The sequence below is a fragment of the Pantherophis guttatus genome, chromosome 3 (genome assembly GCF_059756535.1).
Source record: "Pantherophis guttatus breed Tessera chromosome 3, ASM5975653v1, whole genome shotgun sequence".
Taxonomy (NCBI): domain Eukaryota; kingdom Metazoa; phylum Chordata; class Lepidosauria; order Squamata; family Colubridae; genus Pantherophis; species Pantherophis guttatus.
The window spans coordinates 210,485,421-210,506,126 of NC_142065.1; the positions used below are offsets into that span (position 1 = coordinate 210,485,421).

The 20,706-nt window shown below is 43.6% G+C and overlaps 1 protein-coding gene across 4 annotated transcripts in view; it reads right to left on the reverse strand.

Annotated features, from left to right (window-relative positions):
- Window positions 1-20,706, reverse strand: part of PTP4A3 (protein tyrosine phosphatase 4A3) — a 93,265-nt gene that overhangs the window by 8,867 nt on the left and 63,692 nt on the right. For 2 of the 4 annotated variants that reach the window (XM_060681801.2, XM_087890950.1), the window contains one exon: window positions 7,331-8,069. In XM_060681801.2, coding sequence (XP_060537784.1) covers window positions 7,331-7,435 — 105 coding nt within the window. In that variant the 5' untranslated portion in view covers window positions 7,436-8,069. Of the gene's footprint in view, window positions 1-7,330; window positions 8,070-17,311; window positions 17,608-19,395; window positions 19,538-20,706 lie in introns of those variants that run through there. The other 2 variants (XM_034419917.3, XM_034419918.3) reach the window with 2 other exon arrangements.

Genomic DNA, 20,706 nt, shown 5'->3' on the forward strand with positions numbered 1-20,706 from the left:
TCCTTTCCTTAGACTTCTCCTCTTGAGATGGCCCAAAGCAGATGCTGTTGTCAGATTCTTAGCAATCATAAGTCAGAAGACTTGAGGACTTGAAGGTCCCGAGGTCATTATCCGAGTCGCCTTGGTTCCATAAAGGTGGGTCAAGTTAGGACACTTGCAATGCCTATTGAGATTGGTTTTTGGGTGATGGACCTGCCAATTTTGGAAGTAATTTAAACCAGGGGTCTCCAACCTTGGCAACTTCAAGCCTGGATGACTTCAACTCCCAGAATTCCCCAGCCAGCCAAGGTTGGAGACCCCTGGTTTAAACAATATGGGGGATAGTCCTCCACTTATGACAAGAATTGAGCCCCAATTGTCGGTGGCTTAAGCGAGACAGCTGTTCAGTGAGTTTCGCTCCATTTTATGACCCTTTTGCCTAGTGGTGAAATCCAAATTTTTTTTTACTACTGGTTCTGTAGGCGTGGCTTGGTGGGCGTGGCAGGGGAAGGATACTGCAAAATCTCCATTCCCACCCCACTCCTGGGGGGAAGGATATTGCAAGATCTCCATTCCCACCCCACTCTAGGGCCAGCCAGAGGCGGTATTTGCCGGTTCTCCAAACTGCTCAAAATTTCCGCTACCGGTTGTTAAGTGTAAAAACTGGTCGTAAGTCATTTTTTTTCCAGAGCTGTTGTGTAACTTTGAACAATTGCTAAATGAATCGTTGTAAATCGAGGACTCCCTAACTGAACAGGACACTGCTCCTTAAGAAGTCTGGCTGAATCCTTCCTTAACCCTTAAAACCTTTTACTGCCATTTTGAATTTTGTCCAAATTCCAGACAGAGACCCAAATACCAGCTGCCTGGCAGAAGGTGTGCGCGGGGGAGCTGAATTGGGGCAACGGCTTGCGTGCCCATAGAGAGAACAGTGCGTGCCACCTCTCCACCTCGATTTTACTTCTGCTCTTAAATTTTTGTATTCTATGTGTTTTATCTTGTGCCTGTTCACCGCCCTGAGTCCTTCGGGAGTAGGGCGGTATATAAATCAAATAAAATGCAAATGAAATGAAAATGCATAGTTTCGTCATCATGGACCTATACCATTTCAGACAAGTGGCTGTCTAGTCTCTTCTTCAAAACCTCCAGTGATGAAGCACCCACAACTCCTGGTGGCAAGCTGTTCCACTGGTTAATTGTCCTCAACGTTAGGAAGTTTCTCCTTAATTAATTTCCCACCCTTGTTTCTTGTCCTGCCCTCCGGTGCTTTGGAGAATAACTTGAGCCTCTCTTGTTAGATGTTAGAGGGAGAGCCATGGGCAATCTTTGGGGACAAGGCTGATTCTGATTCTTGCTACAGCCAACTTGCTATGGCCAACTCTCCATGGCTGCAGCACAATTTATCAATTCAATATAATTCTTTAAAAGAGATTAAAAAATTGTTTTAATTTTTGCCATTCGCATTTCATTCTGTCCCTCCTTTTCCATCCTTCCTTTAATGATTCTAGTCCACCGTTTATTTGATATTAGCGTAACTCTTACACTAAGAAGGGACGCGGTGGCACGGCGGCTAAGACGCTGAGCTTGTCGATCGAAAGGTCGGCAGTTCAGCGGTTCGAATCCCTAGTGCCACGTAACGGGGTGAGCTCCCGTTACTTGTCACAGCTTCTGCCAACTTAGCAGTTCGAAAGCAGGTAAAAATTGCAAGTAGAAAATAGGGACCAACTTTGGTGGGAAGGGAACAGCGTCCCGTGCACCTTTGGTGTTGAATCATGCCGGCCACATGACCACGGAGACGTCTTCGGACAGCGCTGGCTCTTCGGCTTTGAAACGGAGATGAGCACCGCCCCCTAGAGTCGGGAACGACTAGCACCTATGTGCAAGGGGAACCTTTACCTTTTTAGTGTAACTCTAAAGATACACTGCAGCGAGTTGGCTGCAGTGAATTTTCATAGACCTCCTGCAGCCGTTGCCGATTAAAAACGAGTTCAGGGAAGTTCAGCAGAGACTCACTGAACCCCTCTTCAGTACTAAGATGAACCCCCTCCCCCAAAAAACAAATAACAGGTAGTCCTTAACTTACGACAATGAAGCCCAAAATTTATGTTGTTAAGTGAGACACCTGTTAAGTGAATTTTATCCCATTTTATCCCCTTTCTTGCCACCGTTATTAAGTGAACCACTGCAGTCGTTAAGTCAGTAACACGGTTGTTAAGTGACTCTGGCGTCCCCACGGGCTTTGCTTGTCAGAAGGTCGCACAAGGGCGTCACGCCCCCCCCCCGTGGGATGGTGTGACCGTCATAAATACGAGTCAATTGACAAGCGTCTGATTTTTGATCATGTGACCACGGGGATGCTGCAACGGTCGTAAGTGTGGAAAACGATCCCAAGTCGCTTTCCCCAGTACCGTTGTAACTTTGAACGGTCACTAAATGAACTGTTGTAAGTCGAGGACTACCTGGGTGGGATGAAAAGCACGCCAATACAGAAACCTCCAATACAGATAGATCTCAACTGACAACCGTTCACTTAAGTGACTGTTTTGAAATTACGACGGCACTGGAAAAAGAAAAAGTGACTTAGGATCGGTGTAACATCCCCATGATTACGGGGCAACAGACTCATATTTATGACGGTTGCAGTGTCACGGATGCCCTTTTTGCGACCTCCTGACAAGCAGAGTCAATGGGGAAGCCAGATTCACTTAACAACCGTGTGACTAACTGAAGAGCTACCCTCCTCTCATTTTAAATTGTTTCTTTAGAATTTTATTGGTAATATGTGTTTGAACTTATAGCCTATGGCCCATAGGTCAATCAATCAATCAATCAATCAATCATCTCTCTCTGTCTCATCTGTCTGTCTGTCTGTCTCTATCTATCCTATCTATCCTATCTATCCTATCTATCTATCTATCTATCTATCTATCTATCTATCTATCTATCATCTCTCTCTATATCTATCTATCTACAGTATCTCTCTTTCTATCTCTCTCTATCATCTATTTCTATCTATCATCTATCTATCTATCTATCTATCTATCTATCTATCTATCTATCATCTCTCTCTATATCTATCTATCTACAGTATCTCTCTTTCTATCTCTCTCTATCATCTATTTCTATCTATCATCTATCTATCTATCATCTTTCTACTACAGTATCTCTGTCTCTGTCTCTCTATCATCTCTCTCTCTCTATAATCTCTCTATATCTCTCTCTCTCTCTATCTATCTATCTCTATCTATCATCTCTCTCTATATCTATCTATCTATCTATCTATCTATCTATCTATCTATCATCTATCTATCTATCATCTTTCTACTACAGTATCTCTCTGTCTCTCTATCATCTCTATATCTATCTATCATCTATCTATCTACCATCTCTCTCTATATCTATATCTATCTATCTATCTATCTATCTATCTATCTATCTATCTATCTATCATATCTATCTATCTATCTATCATCGCTCTCTCTCCTCTTTATATATCTATTTATCATCTATCTCTATCTATCTATCTATCTATCTATCTATCTATCTATCTATCTATCTATCTATCATCTATCTATCTATCTATCTATCTATCTATCTATCTATCTATCTACAGTATCTCTGTCTCTCATTTCTCTCTATATCTATCATCTATCTATCTATCTATCTATCTATCTATCTATCTATCTATCTATCTATCTATCTATCTAAAAATATAAATAATAAACTTAATAGCTGCACTGATTTGCTTAACAACGGTATCAAGAGAGGTCATAAAACGGGACAAAATGCACTTCACAGCTGCCTCGCTTTCCAATTTCGGGCTCGGTTGCGGCCATTAAGTGGAGGACTCTCCGTACGGGCGGATCGAAACAAATCTTTTTCAAGTGAAAATCTATCCCAGCCCATCCATCTCTTGCTGATTCAAGAGTAAACAAGGGCATTTATTTTTAATCCCCGCCGGTATGCAACAAATTTTGGTGAGTTGTAACCTAGAGCAACCTCTGTGGACAACACAGCCTCATTGGAGGGAAGGCAGGGGAAGGTACGGCTATAAACAGCGCACCTTGGCCGAGAGCCAGGTATCACAGCATAAGAAAACAACAAACCTCTTACATATCTAGGCGTTATGCGCACGCTAAAAAGGAAGACCAGATGGGTGGGAAAATGCCAAAAAAAAAAAAAAAAAAACATCCCACACGAAGGAGAAGGCATAGTTTGGGCTAAGATCTTGGCAGACTCGAACCCTGGGCCCTATCTAACAAAAAGAAATTCAATGTAGAGAAAAGCAAAGTCTTACACTTAGGTAAGAAAAACCCAAAGTACACATGTAGACTGGGGGAAACTAATAGCAGAGACTGTGAAAGGGATTTTGGAGTCTTAGTGGACAGCCAGCTAAATATGAGCCAGCAGTGTGCAGCGGCAGCCAAAAAAGCCAATGCAATCCTAAAATGCATTAAGAGAGGGATACAATCAAGATCAAGGGAGGTAACTAATACCACTCTACAAAGCCTTAGTAAGGCCACACCCAGAGTACTGCATCCAGTTTTGGTCACCACACTAAAAATCAGATGTTGAGACTCTAGAAAGAGTGCAGAGAAGAGCAACCAGGATGATTAGGGGGACTGGAGGCTAAAACATATGAAGAATGGTTGCAGAAACTGGGCATGGCTGGTCTAGAGAAGAGAAGGACCAGGGGAGACATGATAGCAGTCTTCCAATACTTGAGGGGCTGCCACAGAGAGGAGGGGGGGGGGTCAAGCTGTTTTCCAAGGCACCTGAAGGCCAGACAAGGAATAACGGATGGAAACTGACCAAGGAGAGATTCAACCTAGAAATCAGGAGAAATTTCCTGACAGTGAGAACAATCAACCCATGGAACAGAAGTTGCCTTCAGAAGTTGTGGGAGCTTCATCCCTGGAAGCTTTGAAGAAGAGACTGGACTGCCATTTGTCAGAAATGGTGTAGGGTCTCCTGCTTGGACGGGGGGTTGGACTAGATGACCTACAAGGTCCCTTCCAACTCTGTTCATCTGTAAAGTATGGAAGGTTGATGAAAGCTATTGTGTGAAATCTCTGTAAAGCACTTGAAAAAGGAGAGGAAGAAACCACCAACCCACCTGGTCCAGGTAATCGCGCTGCACACCTAAACCTGTCCGAACAAGCTCAGTTCAGCCGGGAGAAAAACTCTGCAACTGTTTTCCAAAATAGAGTTGCTTTGAAACGGCTCTGGGATCTCAAGTGGGCCCCATGTAAACCTTCTCAAACCAGGAGCCTTTCTTGAACATACAGGCGGTCCTTGACTTACAACCGTCGCTTAGTGACCGTTCCAAGATACAACAGCCAAGGGGGAAAAAAAAGCGACTTGCGGCTCTTTCTCGCGCTTAGGACCTTTGCAGCATTCCTTGCTGGGGTGGTGTAATCAAAATTCAGAGGCTTGGCAACTGGCATGGACTTATGACGGTTGCAGTGTCCCGGGGCCATGTGACAAGCGAAGCCAGAAAGTCGCAAAACGGGAAACCAGATTCAACTGGCAACTGTGTTACTAACAATGGCGGTGATCGCTTAACCACTGGGTCAAGAAAGAAGGGGTAAAACTCACTTAACCACAGAAATGTTGGGTTCCATTATGGTCGTGAGTGAAGGACTATCTCGCCTTGGACAACTCTCTCTGGTTGCCTGTTTAGGTGTTCCATCTTGAAAATGGTTTCCAAGATGGAGAAGGTACCACAAGGTGATCAATGCCAGAAGAGTTATAGCTGTAGCCCCGTCTACGTGCAAGCGTCACTTTTAGATAATGAGATAATCTCCATCAAAAGGATCAGTGGAAGCGAAGATCGTTGGGAGACAATTTTCTTAGAATCATAGGGCTGGAAGACAGAAGACTTTCTCGGACAAATTGTTGTTTATTTATTTATTTTTTTTAAACTAAAGGTATGGAGCATACAAAACAATTTGATTCTTCAGGATTCACAGATGTGTTTTCTTGGTGAGCCTTGAGAAGGTTGGCTATTATCTACTTCAGGGATACAGACTTCCGACACCCACATAGAACATCATCAGAGTTGGAAGGGACCTTGGAGGTCTTCTAGTCCAACCCCCTGCCTAGGCAGGAAACCCTACACAGCTTCAGAAAAATGGTTGTCCAATCTCTTTTTAAAAACTTCCAGTGTTGGAGCATTCACAACTTCTGGAGGCAAGTTGTTCCACTGGTTAATTGTTCTCACTGTCAGGAAATTTCTCCTTAATTCCAAGTTGCTTCTCTCCTTGATTAGTTTCCATCCATTGCTTCTTGTCCTGCCTTCAGGGGCTTTGGAGAATAGCTTGACTCCCTCTTCTTTGGGGCAACCCCTGAGATATCAGAACACTGCTATCATGTCTCCCCTAGTCCTTCTTTTCATTAAACTAGACATACCCAATTCCTGCAACCGTTCTTCAAATATTATAGCCTCCAGTCCCCCAATCATCTTTGTTGCTCTTCTCTGCACTCTTTCCAGACTGCAGGTTGTCCTTGACTTATGATAGTTCATTTAATGACCAAAGTTACAACGGCACTGGAAAAATGTGACTTACGACCTTTTTTCCCTAGTCACCACATTTGCAGCACCCTCACAGTTCTGTGATAAAAATTCAGAGGCTTGACGATCGGTTCATACTTGCGTCCCGCAATCATGTCTATCCTGCTATCTGGAATGAGCTCCCCCTGGAGATACGGAGGATCCCGGATTTACGCACCTTCCGCCGTGCCCTCAAGACCTTTTTATTTCAACAGGCTGGCCTGGCCTAACCTCCCTTTTTAATTGTAAATTTTAAATCTGTTTTAAACTTTAAGGGTGTTTTAATCTGTTCCGGGGCAAACTATTAAATTGGGTTTTATATTGTCTTTTAAATTTTGTAGTCTGTATGTTTTATCTCTTTGGCTGTTCACCGCCCTGAGTCCTTCGGGAGCAGGGCGGTATATAAATCTAATAAAATGAAAATGAAATGAAAATGAATGAAATGTCATCCTTTTCTTTGCAACCTTCTGATAAGCAAAGTCAACGGGGAAAACAGATTCACTTAACAACCAGGTCACTAACTTATCCACCGCAGTGATTCACTCAACAACGGTGGCCAGAAATGTCATAAAATGGGTGCAAAACTCAACAAATCCTCACTTAACTATGTAAATTTTGGGCTCAACTGTGGTCGTACGTCGAGGACTACCTGTACAATAAGCCTACAATGTTGGGATGTTCTGATGGTCTGTAAACCAGGCCAGAACCTGGTTTATCCTGAAATTTCACAAGTCCAAGAATCTCTATGACTTTTATTTACATCCAGCAGTGAGAGGCGCTCTCTCATCGGTGTCTTACCTCAATGAAAGTGTTCAGTGTGGCATTCGTCGGGTTGTGGGTTATCAGGAACCTCATATTCTTGTAGCACACTTCCACAGGGGCAGGCCTGTTCATGCGCGCCATGGTGGAGACAAACCAAGGTGGTCTCTCGAGAAAAAAACGATTCGCAAAGCCAAAAACAGTACCAAGTGACGAGAGCTTGACCAGACTCTCCTTCCCCTCACAATCAACACAAATGTTGTGCAAATAGGATAAAGCTGGATTCTCTAAAATCCTCAAATTTTAAAAAAAGGGACCCTGTGCTTGAGACTGAGTAATACTTTTGTTTTTGTTTTCCTTTTTTTTTAAAAAAAAAAATCCGTAGTGTGCAATTTTAAGTAGTCGTCCTTCAGTGCCACCCAACTTCCCTTCTTCTCCTCCTCCTCTTCCTCCTCCTCACAAAGGCCTCAGCATTCAGCGAACACGCTGATGTTATCTCTTGGGCTTTCACGTTACCCCATCTGGATATGTGAAATATTTGGGGGCAGCGAGAGGAGCCCGGGGCAGCTCAGGATGGAGAAACTGCCGGTAGAAGCTTTCCGCGGACCTCAACAGCCATCCACGGGCTCTCTGAATGGTGAAGCCCAAGGGGCTCTAGGAGGCCAGGTTTGGCCAGGACACTGTCCTCGTTCAACGGGAGGGATGCTGTGCGTGGCAGTGCTCAAAAGTGCGCCCAGCCCCCTCCATAAATCCACAGGCGATCAGCATGCAGGACGATCTGGAAGGACAAAAAGAGACATTCCGGTCAGCACTAGGATTGCGCCCAAAGGTTGCAAAACGTAGCGGAATCAGGCAATCGTATGCATTTAGGATCTGTGTGTCAAAAAATAGCAATAGCACTTAAGATTTACATACTGCTTTACAGCCCCTCTCTAAGCGTTTACAGAGTCAGCCTACTGCCCCCAACAATTTTGGGTCCTCCTTTGACCCACCTCGGAAAGATGGAAGGCTGAGTCAACCTTGAGCCTGCTGAGATTCGAACTGCCAAATGGCAGGCAGCCAGCAGTCAGCATTAACAGATTAAGAACAGAGTTGGAAGGGACCTTGTAGGTCATCTAGTCTAACCCCCACCCCACCCCACTGGAACACATGAGGTCCTAACAGACAACAGGGAAAGGGGCACCCTCCCTCTAACCCATCAAGGCTCACCCCAAAACCAAGGTAACTCAAGGAATGGGTCAATGATTTTGGAACCGAAGGGGTCCAAAGGGACTAGAAACATGACTGACGGTTAAGTTGACCATTTTGGAAAGCCTGGCGATTTTGGTCCTCTTTAATTTGGTTGTGTGAATGAGCGCTAGAGCAGGCCAGATCTCGGAGGAACATCAGAAGATCAAATCAGCCCATTTTATTAAGACCTCAGGGGCTTTCTTTTCAGATAGCTAGTTAACCGGTCTTCACAGCTGGAATGCGCAACTCAGCCACAGATTCAAGACTGCCAGATGTTGACTTTTAAGCAGGGTGGATAAAAATCAATGATTTTTTTAAAAAAATCAAAAAAATCGGATTTTTTAAAATTTAAATCGGATTTTTTTGATTTTTATCGAATTTATTTTAATAAAAAACTTCTGGGGTAAAAATCTATCGTAAGATAGTTTTCTATTTAAGATACATAAATAACTTAGTTTATTCAGTATGAAATGGAGCTTAGTTAGGTAGCACAAGTATATTCTGTATATTCTGCAACACTGGGACTATCGGTGAGTCAACAGCGGGTCAAAGGAGTAGCAGAGATGACAGTTGCTCTTTAAAAATTAGGATTTAAATCGAGTTGATTTAAATCAAACCTTTTTACTAGTGATTTAAATCATGATTTAAATCGACTTGATTTAAATCAAATTCACCCTGCTTTTAAGTGCTGGAAAATTACCAGCACCTGCTCTGCAAAGAATTACAAAAAGACCAACTAGCAAGTAAGCAATTTTCAGCCAAGAAACAGCCAAGACACCAGAATATAAATCTGACAGCAAACAGTACTCCTTACTAGCACTGATGATGTTACCGAGTTGGGTAAGGGAACGTCTGTAAGAAAACAAGCAAGCTCAGAAAGCACCAAGGACCCTTAATTACAGAAAGGCTGCGGTACTCCCATATCTCCAGCAAATCTGAAATAAGAGTTTCAGCCAAAAGTGTTAATGCAGTTGTAGAGGTAAACCAGGAACAGAGCTAAGGCAGAGGTGGGTTTCGGCAGGTTCTGACCAGTTCTGGAGAACCGGTAGCAGAAATTTTGAGTAGTTCGGAGAACGGGTAAATGCCACCTCTGACTGGCCCTGCCCCCCATCTATTCTCTGCCTCCTGAGTCCCAGCTGATCGGAGGAAATGGGGATTTTGCATTCCCTCCCCCCTGGAATGGGGAGGGAATGGAGATTTTACAGTATCCTTCCCCTGCCACGCCCACCAAGCCGCACCTCACCCACAGAACTGGTAGTAAAAATTTTTTGAAACCCACCACTGAGCTAAGGTCAGGGTGGATAAAAATCAATGATTTTTTAAAAAAAAAATTAAAAAATCGGATTTTTTGATTTAAATCGGATTTTTTTATTTAAATCAGATTTTTTTTTTGATTTTTATTGAATTTATTTTAATAAAAAACTTTTGGGGTAAAAATCTATCGTAAGATAGTTTTCTATTTAAGATACGTAAATAATTTAGTTTATTCAGCATGAAATGGAGCTTAGTTATGTAGCAGGAGGCTGTATATTCTGCAACACTGGGACTATCGGTGAGTCAACAGCGGGTCAAAGGAGTAGCAGAGATGACAGCTGCTCTTTAAAAATTATGATTTAAATCGAGCTGATTTAAATCAAGTCTTTTTACTAGTGATTTAAATCATGATTTAAATCGTGATTTAAATCGACTCAATTTAAATCAAATCCACCCTGGCTAAGGTTGTTATTTCTCTGTCTGAAGGCAGGACAAGGAGCAGTGGATGGAAGCTAATCAAGGAGAGAAAGCAACCTGGAACGAAGGAGAAACTTCCTAACAGAGAGGACAATTAACCAGTGGAACAGCTTGCCACCAGAAGCTCCATCATGAAGAGATTTTTAAGAAGAGACTGGAGAGTCACTTGTCTGGAATGGTATAGGGTTTCCTGTTTGAGCAGGGGGCTGGACTAGAAGACCTCCAAGGTCCCTTTCATCCAGTTATTCCTGTTCCCCTCCACCTGTCTGGAGGCGAGAAAAGCCAATTTCAACTGGATTCTCAAATCTGCAAGCAAGATTCTGCTTTAGGCGAGACACAAATCTACTTGCGTCTCTCAAAATTCTGTACACCCTTGCAAAGATATGAGATAGGAAAAACAAAACATGGCATGGGAACTTGAGATGATATGAAAGCTTTGCTGATGCAGAGTGGATATGTACGTATTAACCTCTGTCTATACTAGCCTTCTGCAACCTGTTGGGAAATACTCTGTGGCAGGGTGGATAAAAATCAATGATTTTTTAAAAAAAATCAAAAAAATCGGATTTTTTTGATTTAAATCGGATTTATTTTAATAAAAAACTTTTGGGGTAAAAATCTATCGTAAGATAGTTTTCTATTTAAGATACATAATTTAGTTTATTCAACATGAAATGGAGCTTAATTATGTAGTATGAGGCTGTATATTCTGCAATATTGGGACTATCGGTGAGTCAACAGCGGGTCAAAGGAGTAGCAGAGATGACAGCTGCTCTTTAAAAATTATGATTTAAATCGAGCTGATTTAAATCAAGCCTTTTTACTAGTGATTTAAATCATGATTTAAATTGTGATTTAAATCAAATCCACCCTGCTCTGTGGAGTTAAAATTTCCACAATTCAGAGCCAACACTAGTGGGCACCAGACTAAAAGATCATCAAGACTGAATTGCTTAACCCATCTCTTAAAGGCAAGGATGTCCAACCTTGGCAACTTTAAGACTCGTGGACTTCAACTCCATGCTGGCTGGGGAATTCTGGGAGTTGAAGTTCACAGGTCTTAAAGTTGCCAAGGTTGGACATTCTGGTCTTAAGGAGAAGGGAAAAAAAATACTGCCTAACCCAAATACGATGCAGATCTTTGCAAAAGAGAGAAGCTTCCAAAGCCCTACTGAATCTATGTTAAAAAGGTACTCTAGAAAAATATCCCAGAGCTTTGGGGAACATCAACAATAGAAGGAACAGAAGCAGATATGCAGATTATTGAGGAATAGAACACAATATATATTGAGCTCAGGGTTGAATTATGGCGTTTTGGGAGATTTCTGAGTCTGGTTATTTACTTGCAGTGCACTGATGAGGTTGCCAACGTTGGAAATCCATGCCTTCAGGAGACGGAACGGGCTAAACCGTTAGAATGTGTAATTTTTGTTTGACAAATAAATTAAAAAAAATAAAATAAACGGTGGCTGTTAAATCGAGGATATATTTTTCAGTGAGGTGCCTAGCCAGGAAGGAAACATTACAGAGGAAGTGGACAAATCTCAGTCTGTAGACACAAAGCCATTTCCACCACTACTGATAAACCCTGCATACATGATTTAATCCTGTGTTATAAGTCTCTTCTCACCTGTTCTGAAACCAGGGCACGAGGCGGGCCAAACGGGAACGGAGCACGAACTCTGTAATACGCTTAACAGCGTCCCAAGGCTCATTACGGGAATTCAAGGATTTATCAACGCTACTTTGAACTTTTGGTTGTTTGGCCTAAACTTGGTGGAACCCCAAATTTAGCTGTGACCGGCTTCCTTCCTTCCTCCCTCCCACTTCCTCTGTTCCTTCTCTCTCTCTCTCTCATGTGTCCTTCCTTTCTTCATCCCTGTTTCTCCTCTCCTCTCCTTCCTTCTCTCTCATTTCATTCCTTCCTCCCTCCCTGTGTCTCCCCTCCTCTCTTCTCATATCTTCCTTCCTTCCTTCTTCCTCTCTGTTCCTTCCCTCTCTCCCCTCACGTCTCCTTCCTTTATCCGTTTCTTCCCTCCTCTCCTTCCTTCTCTCGTTTCCTTCCTTCTTTCATCGTCTCTCCCCTCTCTTCTCACATCTTCCTTCCTTCCTTTCCCCTCTGTTCCTTCTCTCTCTCCTCACATCTCTTTCCTTCCTTCCTTCATCCCTGTTTCTCCCCTCCTCTCCTTCCTTCTCTTGTTTCCTTCCTTCTTCCCTGTCTCTCCCCTCCTCTTCTCACATCTTCCTTCTTTCTTCCTCTCTGTTCCTTCTGTCTCCCCTCACATCTCCTTCCTTCATCCCTGTTTCTTCCCTCCTCTCCTTCCTTTTCTCGTTTCCTTTCTCCCTCCCTCCGTCTCTCCCCTCTTCTTACATCTTCCTTCCTTCCCCCTCTGTTCCTTCTCTCTCTCTCCCCTCATGTCTCCTTCCTTTATCCGTTTCTCCCTCCTCTCCTTCCTCCTCTCGTTTCCTCCCTCCCTCCCTCTCCCCTCTTCTCACATCTTCCTTCCCCCTCTCTGTTCCTTCTCACTCTCCTCACCTCTCCTTCCTTCATCCCTATTTCTCCCCTCCTCTCCTTCCCCCTCCATTTCTTCTCTCTCTCTCTCCCCTCACGTCTCCTTTCTTCCCTTCAGTTTCCTCCTATTGCAGGTAGTCCTCAACTTACAACAGCTCATTTGGTGACTGTTCAAGGTTACAACGTCACTGAAAGAGGTGACTTGAGACCATTTTTCAAACTTATGACTGTTTCAGCAATCCCATGGACACTGATCCAAATTCAGACCCTTGGGAACTGACTCATACTTATGACCGCTGTAATGTCCCCGGGTCATGAGGTCCCCTTTTTGCAACCTTCTGACAAGCCAAGTCAACAGGGAAGCCAGATTCACTTAACAACCATGTGACTAACCGAACCACTGCAATAATTCACTTAGTCCCTGTGGCGAGAAAGTGCGTAAAACGGAGCAAAATTCACTTAACCAATGTCTGTCTCCCTTAGCCACAAACATTTCGGGCTCAATTGAGGCCGTAAGTCGAGGACCCCCTGTCATATTAACAAATGCTACTTTTTCATTTCCAAGTCCGTTTTTGGAGAGCCTCTCTTTTCCCCCAAAGAGAGAGGTCAGCAGGCTCCTTAAGTTGACCGGGGGAAAGGTGAGAACGGAGAAACAGGTTGTCCGCTCAGTGCCAAAATATTTCTCTCTCCACCCTGACCTCAGCTCCAGAAAATTAGGCAGTTATGTGCAGAAATATGTGCCCCAAAGTGGGAGGTAACGCACTACCCAACCCAACATGCCCCAAAGCACTGTAGGAAACAGGTGAATTCGCCAGAATTGTTTTGCTTCTTGATTGCAAACCAAGCTTTTCCCACCATCTATGGCAGTGGTGAAATCTGAACCGGTTTGCTGGCCATGCATTCGCGCTGCTTGCCAAGCGTGCTGTGCGGGCGCCAAAAGAAAGCTTGGGAAGGTAAGTAGAACGGCGGGGGGGGGGGGGGGAATCAGCTGTGGCACGCGATCTTGGGAACCTTTTTTAAAAAAAACTTTTTAAAAGCATTTTTTACCGGTTCGGGCAAATAGGTAGTAAAAAATGCTTTAAAAAAGTAAAAAAATTAAAAAAAACAAAAAACCTGACGATCACAGCTGAGCCGCGCAATCGTCCGAGCCTTTTTTTTTTTTTACTTTTTAAAAGCATTTTGTTTACTACCTATTTGCCCGAACCGGTAGTAAAAAATGCTTAAAAAATAATTAAAAAAAAAACGTTCCGAGGATCGCGCGTCGTTCAGCTGATTGTTGGAACATTTTTTTTACATTTTTTTTAAAACTACCGGTTCGGCGAACCAGTAGCATTTTTTACTACCGGTTCAGCGAACCAGTAGCATTTTTTTACTGTTGGTTTGGCAACCAGTAGCATTTTTTACTACTGGTTCGGCGAACCAGTAGCATTTTTTACTATCGGTTTGGCAACCAGTAGCATTTTTTACTACCGGTTTGGGCGAACCGGCCCAAACCAGTAGCATTTCACTCCTGATCTACGGGCAGTCCTTGACTTACAACAGCAATTCAGCCCCAAATTTATGTTGCTAAGCAAGACAGTGGTTATGACCTTTTTATGACCTTTCTCGCCCCGACTTTTAAGTGAAGCCCTGCAGTTAAGTCAAGTCACACGGTTGTTAAGATCCCGTGAGCTCCGGGGTACACTGCAACTGTCATAAGTACATGCCAGTTGCCAAGTGTCTGAATTTTGATCCTGTCACCACAGGGAAAGCTGTGACGGTTGTGTGGAAAAGGTCACTTTTGAACTTTGAACCATCACTAAATGAATTTTCTTGTAAGTCTACCTCAACAAAATTGGTTCAGGCCCCAAGACATCTTGCACTCAAAGTTTGTGGCACGTCGTTCAATTTAGGCATATATATATATATATATATATTTATATATATATATATATATATATGTATAATTTTATTTTTTTATCATCCTGCCTTCATTATTTTAATAAGTAACTCAAGGCAGAGAACATACCTAACATTCCTTCCTCTGCCTGTTGTCTCCACAACAACCCTGTGAGATGAGTTGGGCTGAAAGTGACTGGCCCATAGACACTCAGCTGGCTTTCATACCTAAGGCAGGACTAGAATTCACAGTCGCCCGGTGATTGGCCCAAAAAGTCACCCAACCAGCTTTCCTGCCTAAGGTGGGACTAGAATTCACAGTCACCTAGTGACTGGTCAAAAATTCAACCAGTTTTCATGCCTAAGGGAAGACTAGAACTCACAGTCGCCGGATGAATGGCCCCTAATCAGCTCTCCTGCCTAAGGTGGGACTAGAATTCACAGTCACCTAGTGATTGTCAAAAATTCAACCAGTTTTCATGCGTAAGGGAAGACTAGAACTCACAGCCGCCTTAGGAATGGCCCCTAACCAGCTTTCCTGCCTAAGGTGGGACTAGAACTCCCCATCTCCTGGTTTCTAGCCTGAGTGCCTTCACCACTAGACCAAACTGCCTTCTACCAACAGAAAAGCTGGAACGACTGGTTCACTGGCTGCACAGAAAGGCATCCATAACTGATGTGCAAACCATGTCAACATGCGAATAATACGCTGTAATCAACTCCTTCTTTTAATCCTGAACTTTAAAAAATCTCGTAAAAAACATTCCTTCCCCTCTGCTTGTTTTCCTCATGAGAACCCTGTGAGGTCGCTTGCCCTGAGAGCGACTGGCCTAAAGTCACCCGGTTGTTAAATTGAATGCTTGTTAAATTGACGACTACCTGTCAAGGTGCTTTTTTTTCATGAGGTAACTGGACTTTCTTGGGTTTTTTTCTTTTGAAGACATTTTGCTTCTCATCCCAAGAAGCTTCTTCAGCTCTGACTGGATGGTGAGGAACAGAAGGATTGATACTCCTTGCAGACAAAAGCTGGTCATTTGCATCCTTTTAGATCAGACTGGATTTCTTCAAGGGCCAGATCAGCATCGTAGTTCTCCTCCGTGGGCCGGCCATGGTGGGGGGGGGGAGGGCAGGGAGAGAAATGGGATGGACACCTCCTGCAGCCCCCCCAACAGCCCGTTTTCGGCCTCCATGGCCTCCTGCTGGCCAAAACGGGCCACGGGAGGGCCTAATGCGCCCTGCACCGTGGCCCGCTTTGGCCGGCAGAGGTATTGATATTGATATTTCTAGGTCTGCTCGTTTAGTGACCGTTCTAAGTTACAACGGCACTGAAAAAAGGGACTTATGACCATTTTTAACACTTGTGACTATTGTAACATCCCAAATGGTCACGTAATTGCAATTCAGACGCTCGGCAACTGGACGATTGCAGCCACCATGATCTCCTTTAGTGACCTTCGGACAAGCGAAGTCAATGGGGGCAGTGTCAGCATTCCAAGCTACATTCACTCCAGTGCTGACATAAGGAAGAGAAGACTCTTCTTGACTCTTCACCAAGAAGAATGTTCACCAATGTTTGGAAATGCAATTTATTTGAGACGACATCGTAACCTGACAAAGGGGGGGGGGGGGAAAGAGAGCCAGATTCGCTTAACAACCAGGTGGCTAATTTATCTATTGCAGGGATTCACCTAAGAAACGTGGTGAAAAATGTTGTAAAATAGGGCAAAACTCGCTTAACCAATTTCTCGCTTAGAGACAGAACTTCTGGGCTCCATTGCGGTCGTACGTTGAGGACTAGCTGTACAACTAAGCATAGTTATGGGGTTTTATTTTGGATGCAAATTTTACTGCCCTATACATTTCCTCACAAGTACTTACGACAGTTTGTTTAGTGACCGTTCGGAGTTACAACAGGACTGGAAAAAGGGACTTATGGCCATTTTTCACATTTATGACCGTTGCAACAAGCTCCTGGTCACGTGACTTACATTCGGATGCTCGACAAATGGTTCATGTTTATGACGGTTCCAATGTCCTGGGGTCGTGTGACCCCCTTTTGCGACCTTCTCACAAGCAAATTCAATGGGGAATCCTGAATCACTTAACAACCGAGCGAGTAATTTAACAACTGCAGTGACTCACTTAACCAATGTGTCGAGAAAAGTTGCAAAACGGGGGCAAAACTCACTTAACCAATTGCTCACTTAGCAACCTAAATTCTGGGCTCAACTGCGGTTGTTAAGTCAAGGACTTCCTTGACTTACGTAACGAGAACAGATTTTCGAGCGAACGATCGAACGAATTTAACAACTGCAGTGAATCACTTAAGCGTGTCGAGAAAAGTCTTCAAATGGGGGGAAAAAACCTCACTTAACCCGATTTCTCACTTAGCAACATAAATTCTGCGCTCAACCGCAGTCGTTGGTCGATGACTTCCCGTAAAGAGAACAGCTAATTTAGGAGCGAAACGATCAACTTTCAAGGACCCGGAAAGTGTCCAGAGAGAAACTTCATCTCCGAGGGTTGAGAAAATCCCTCTAAACCGTTTGTGCTATTTTGGGCACAATATTCTCACTTGGCAAATCAGGTATGAGATTAAAGAGCTAAAGATTGAATAACAAGTGCCAGAATGTGCAAGGAAGAAGGGGAAAATCCCCTCCACGCCTTACCTGAATTTGTCCAGAGATTCCCACGCGACAGATCTAAAACCACACAATACCATCCAGTTTTGGTTAAAAAAACCGAAAAACCAGAACGGGTTGCAATTCCTCGGGCTTCCAAGAAGCACAACTATTACGGACAGACTACTCTTAATAAAACTTCTGATGTCACCTTCCCTTCCTGCCAAGCTGGTTTTGTCATTTCCTCGGGAGGACGCTTCTTCCTCCTTCTGGTTTTTACCTTCCTTTTGATACCCGGAGAGACGCTCTTCGTTGCAGCCGAAAACCTGTCTGTGCGTGACACCAGGACGGACAAGAATATGCCTGCGTGTGCAAACTAACTCCCGAAAGCTTTCGACACTCTTTAAGGAGGCAAGCCAGAGGCAAACACGAGAATTTGGGAAATCCCTCCTCCAGAAAGGACGGGTGTGCCGGGCATCATCAGCGAACAATTTCCTCTTTTTTTCCACCCTGAAAGTGTCACGCTGACAGAGAGAGAGAGAGACGTCCGCGGACCAGAAAGCTAACAAAATAAAAAAAGAAGCTTTAGCCAACAACCCACGTGAGAAGCCGGCTGACCTAGGAAACCATGAGGCACAGCACAGGATGTTCCTTGAAGGACAAAGCTTTGGACCGTAAGACGAGGCGGTCAAAAAGAGCGAGGAATATTTTAGCTTTGGACAAAGAACTGCCTCTACAGGTGGTTCTCGACTTACAACCATCTGTTTAGTGACTGCTTGAAGTTACAACGCACTGAATGACCGGTTTTCACAATTACCACCGTGGCAGGAGCATTCCCCCATGGTTACCTAACCAAAATTTGGACGCTTGGTAGAATAAGGCCTCAGTTTTTAGACTTAGACTAACTTTATTGTCACTTTGAATGTACACCAATCGGCATACATTAAAATGAATTTTCGCTGCGTACAGCTCTTAAAAAAAAATGACATAGTAATATATATTAACCATTTCTATATGTCTACGGAGATTCCATACCCATCATCCAGTCTATGGACATCCCCCCCACCATCCAGCCAGAGCTGAAGAAGCTTCTTGAATGAGAAGCGAAATGTCTTCAAAGAAAAAAGAAAAACAAAAAGTTCAGTTGCCTCTTTTGGGACAAACCATTTCTATAACGTAAGCCTATCTGGAAAACCCCAAAGCTTCATTTTCTCGTATCTCAAGCATAAAGCCCAGAAACGGTTTCCAAAACAACTGCAGTGCTGCACGGAACAACTTGCGGCAAGACAGGTTGTAAACGGGGACACAAGTTACTTAACAACAGTCTTCCTTAGCAAGAGAAATGTTGGGCTTCATTGTGGTCATAAATTAAGGATTACCTGAACATAGAGTCAGTTCCAGGTTACATACAGAACCCACACTGGATTTACATTTTGGCTTTTAGATTTAAGTCTCTTGTAAGTCCACCTCGACAGAATTGCTTTGAAACCCGAGACGTCTTGCATTCAAATGTGGCACATCGTTCAATGTAAGCTTATTTTAGTTTAAAAAAAATTTTTTTTTTATCCTCCTGCCTTCATCATTTTAATAAATAACTCAAGGCAGAGAACGTACCTGACACACCATCCTCTCTGCCTGTTGTCTCCACAACAACCCTGTGAGATGAGTTGGGCTGAGAGTGACTGGCCCCAAAGTCACCCAGCTGACTTTCATACCTAAGGCAGGACTAGAATTCACAGCTGCCTGGTGACTGGCCAAAAATTCAACCATTTTTCATGCCTAATGGAAGACTAGAACTCACAGGCGCCTGATGATTGGCCCCAAAAGTCACCCAACCAGCTTTCCTACCCAAGGTGGGACTAGAACTCCCCATCTCCTGGTTTTTAGCCTGAGTGCCTTCACTACTAGACCAAACTGCCTTCTACCAACAGAAAAGCTGGAACAAAGGATTTACGGGAGAGAAAAAACACCCAGGGAGAGCAAAACCTCGCTTCTAGCCACCTGAAACACGCAAAGCAGGAATCGATCGAATGGGTGAAAAAAAAAAGAAACAAAAAACCAAAGTAAGACCTCTGGAAAACGAGCTTGCTAAACATCTGGCCCAGCTCCAGTCTTCCCTGCCTCGGTTTTACCTTTTGCATGAAGAAAAGGACTTCCTGCTCGGCCGAGCGCCTTTCGCAGCCAGCGTTTCAGCTGTCTCCCTGGCTGGATTCCCCTCCGAGAAGCTAAGCCGCTGGTGTGATCTGCTCGAAAGCTCGTTTTGCAATGCTTACCTTCCTCCGGGGTCACAGGCTGCTAAGCGCTATGTGGCCGCGGCCTCAAAATAGAACATACGCATGTAAATATATGCAGGAGAGGGCAGGTTTTTGATGAAGCAAAGGGGACGCGCAGGGAAGCCCGTTGCAACTGTATATGCCACACGCTGAATCACAAACCAGCTGAACGTGTTTTAGCTTAGAGGGTCCTGTACGAAAGTGATGAAGTGTCACCTTCTTCAGTAGGCGGCATGAAAGAGAGAAAGAGAGGGGGGGGAGAGAGAGAAAGAAAGAGAGAGAGAGAGGGAGAGAAGATGGAGAGGGAGGGATAGAGAGAGATGGGTAGAGAGAGAGAAAAAAGGAAGGGAGAGAGAAAATAAGAAAGAAGAAGAAAAAGAAAAAGAAAAAGGAAGAGAGACAGAAAGAGAAAGAAAAAAGAAAAACAGAAAGAAAGAAAAAAAGAAAAAGGGAGAGAGAGAGAGAGAGAGAGAAAGAGAGAGGGAGGGAGAGAGAAGGGGAAAAGAGAGGGAAAGAGAAAAAGAAAAAGGAAGGGAGAGAAAAAGAAAATAAGAAAGAAAAAGGAAAAGAGAAAGAAAAAAGGAAAAGAGAAAGAAAAAGAAAAAGGACGAGATAGAAAGAGAAAAAGGAAAAAAGAAAGAAAAAGAAAAAAGAAAAAGCGAGAGAGAGAGAAAGAGAAAGGGAGAGAGAGAAAGAAAGAAAGACAGAGAGAAGATGGAGGGAGGGAGAGAGAAAGAAAAAGGGAGAGAAAGAGAAAATAAGGAAAAAAAAGGAAAGAGAAAGAAAAAAGGAAGAGAAAGAAAAAGAGAAAGAGAAAGAAAGAAAAAAGGAAAAGAGAAAGAAAAAGGAAGAGAGATAGAAAGAGAAAGAAAAAGGAAAAAAGAAAGAGAAAGAAAATAAGAAAAAGGGAGGGAGGGAGGGAGGGAGGGAGGGAGGGAGAGAGAGAGAGAGAGAGAGAGAGAGAGAGAGAGAGAGAGAGAGAGGGAGAGAGATATTTAATAAGACAGAGGTTCCCAAACTATCTGGGTTGATGGCATCCTCAACATCTCAGGAATTTTGTTTTTGTGTCACTCCTAGTGTCACAAACCCTGCCCCGTGGCACCCCAGGACTAGTTAGGACTATCATGTTTGTGTAGTAGTAAAATAAACCATGGATGCTGCCATGAAGCT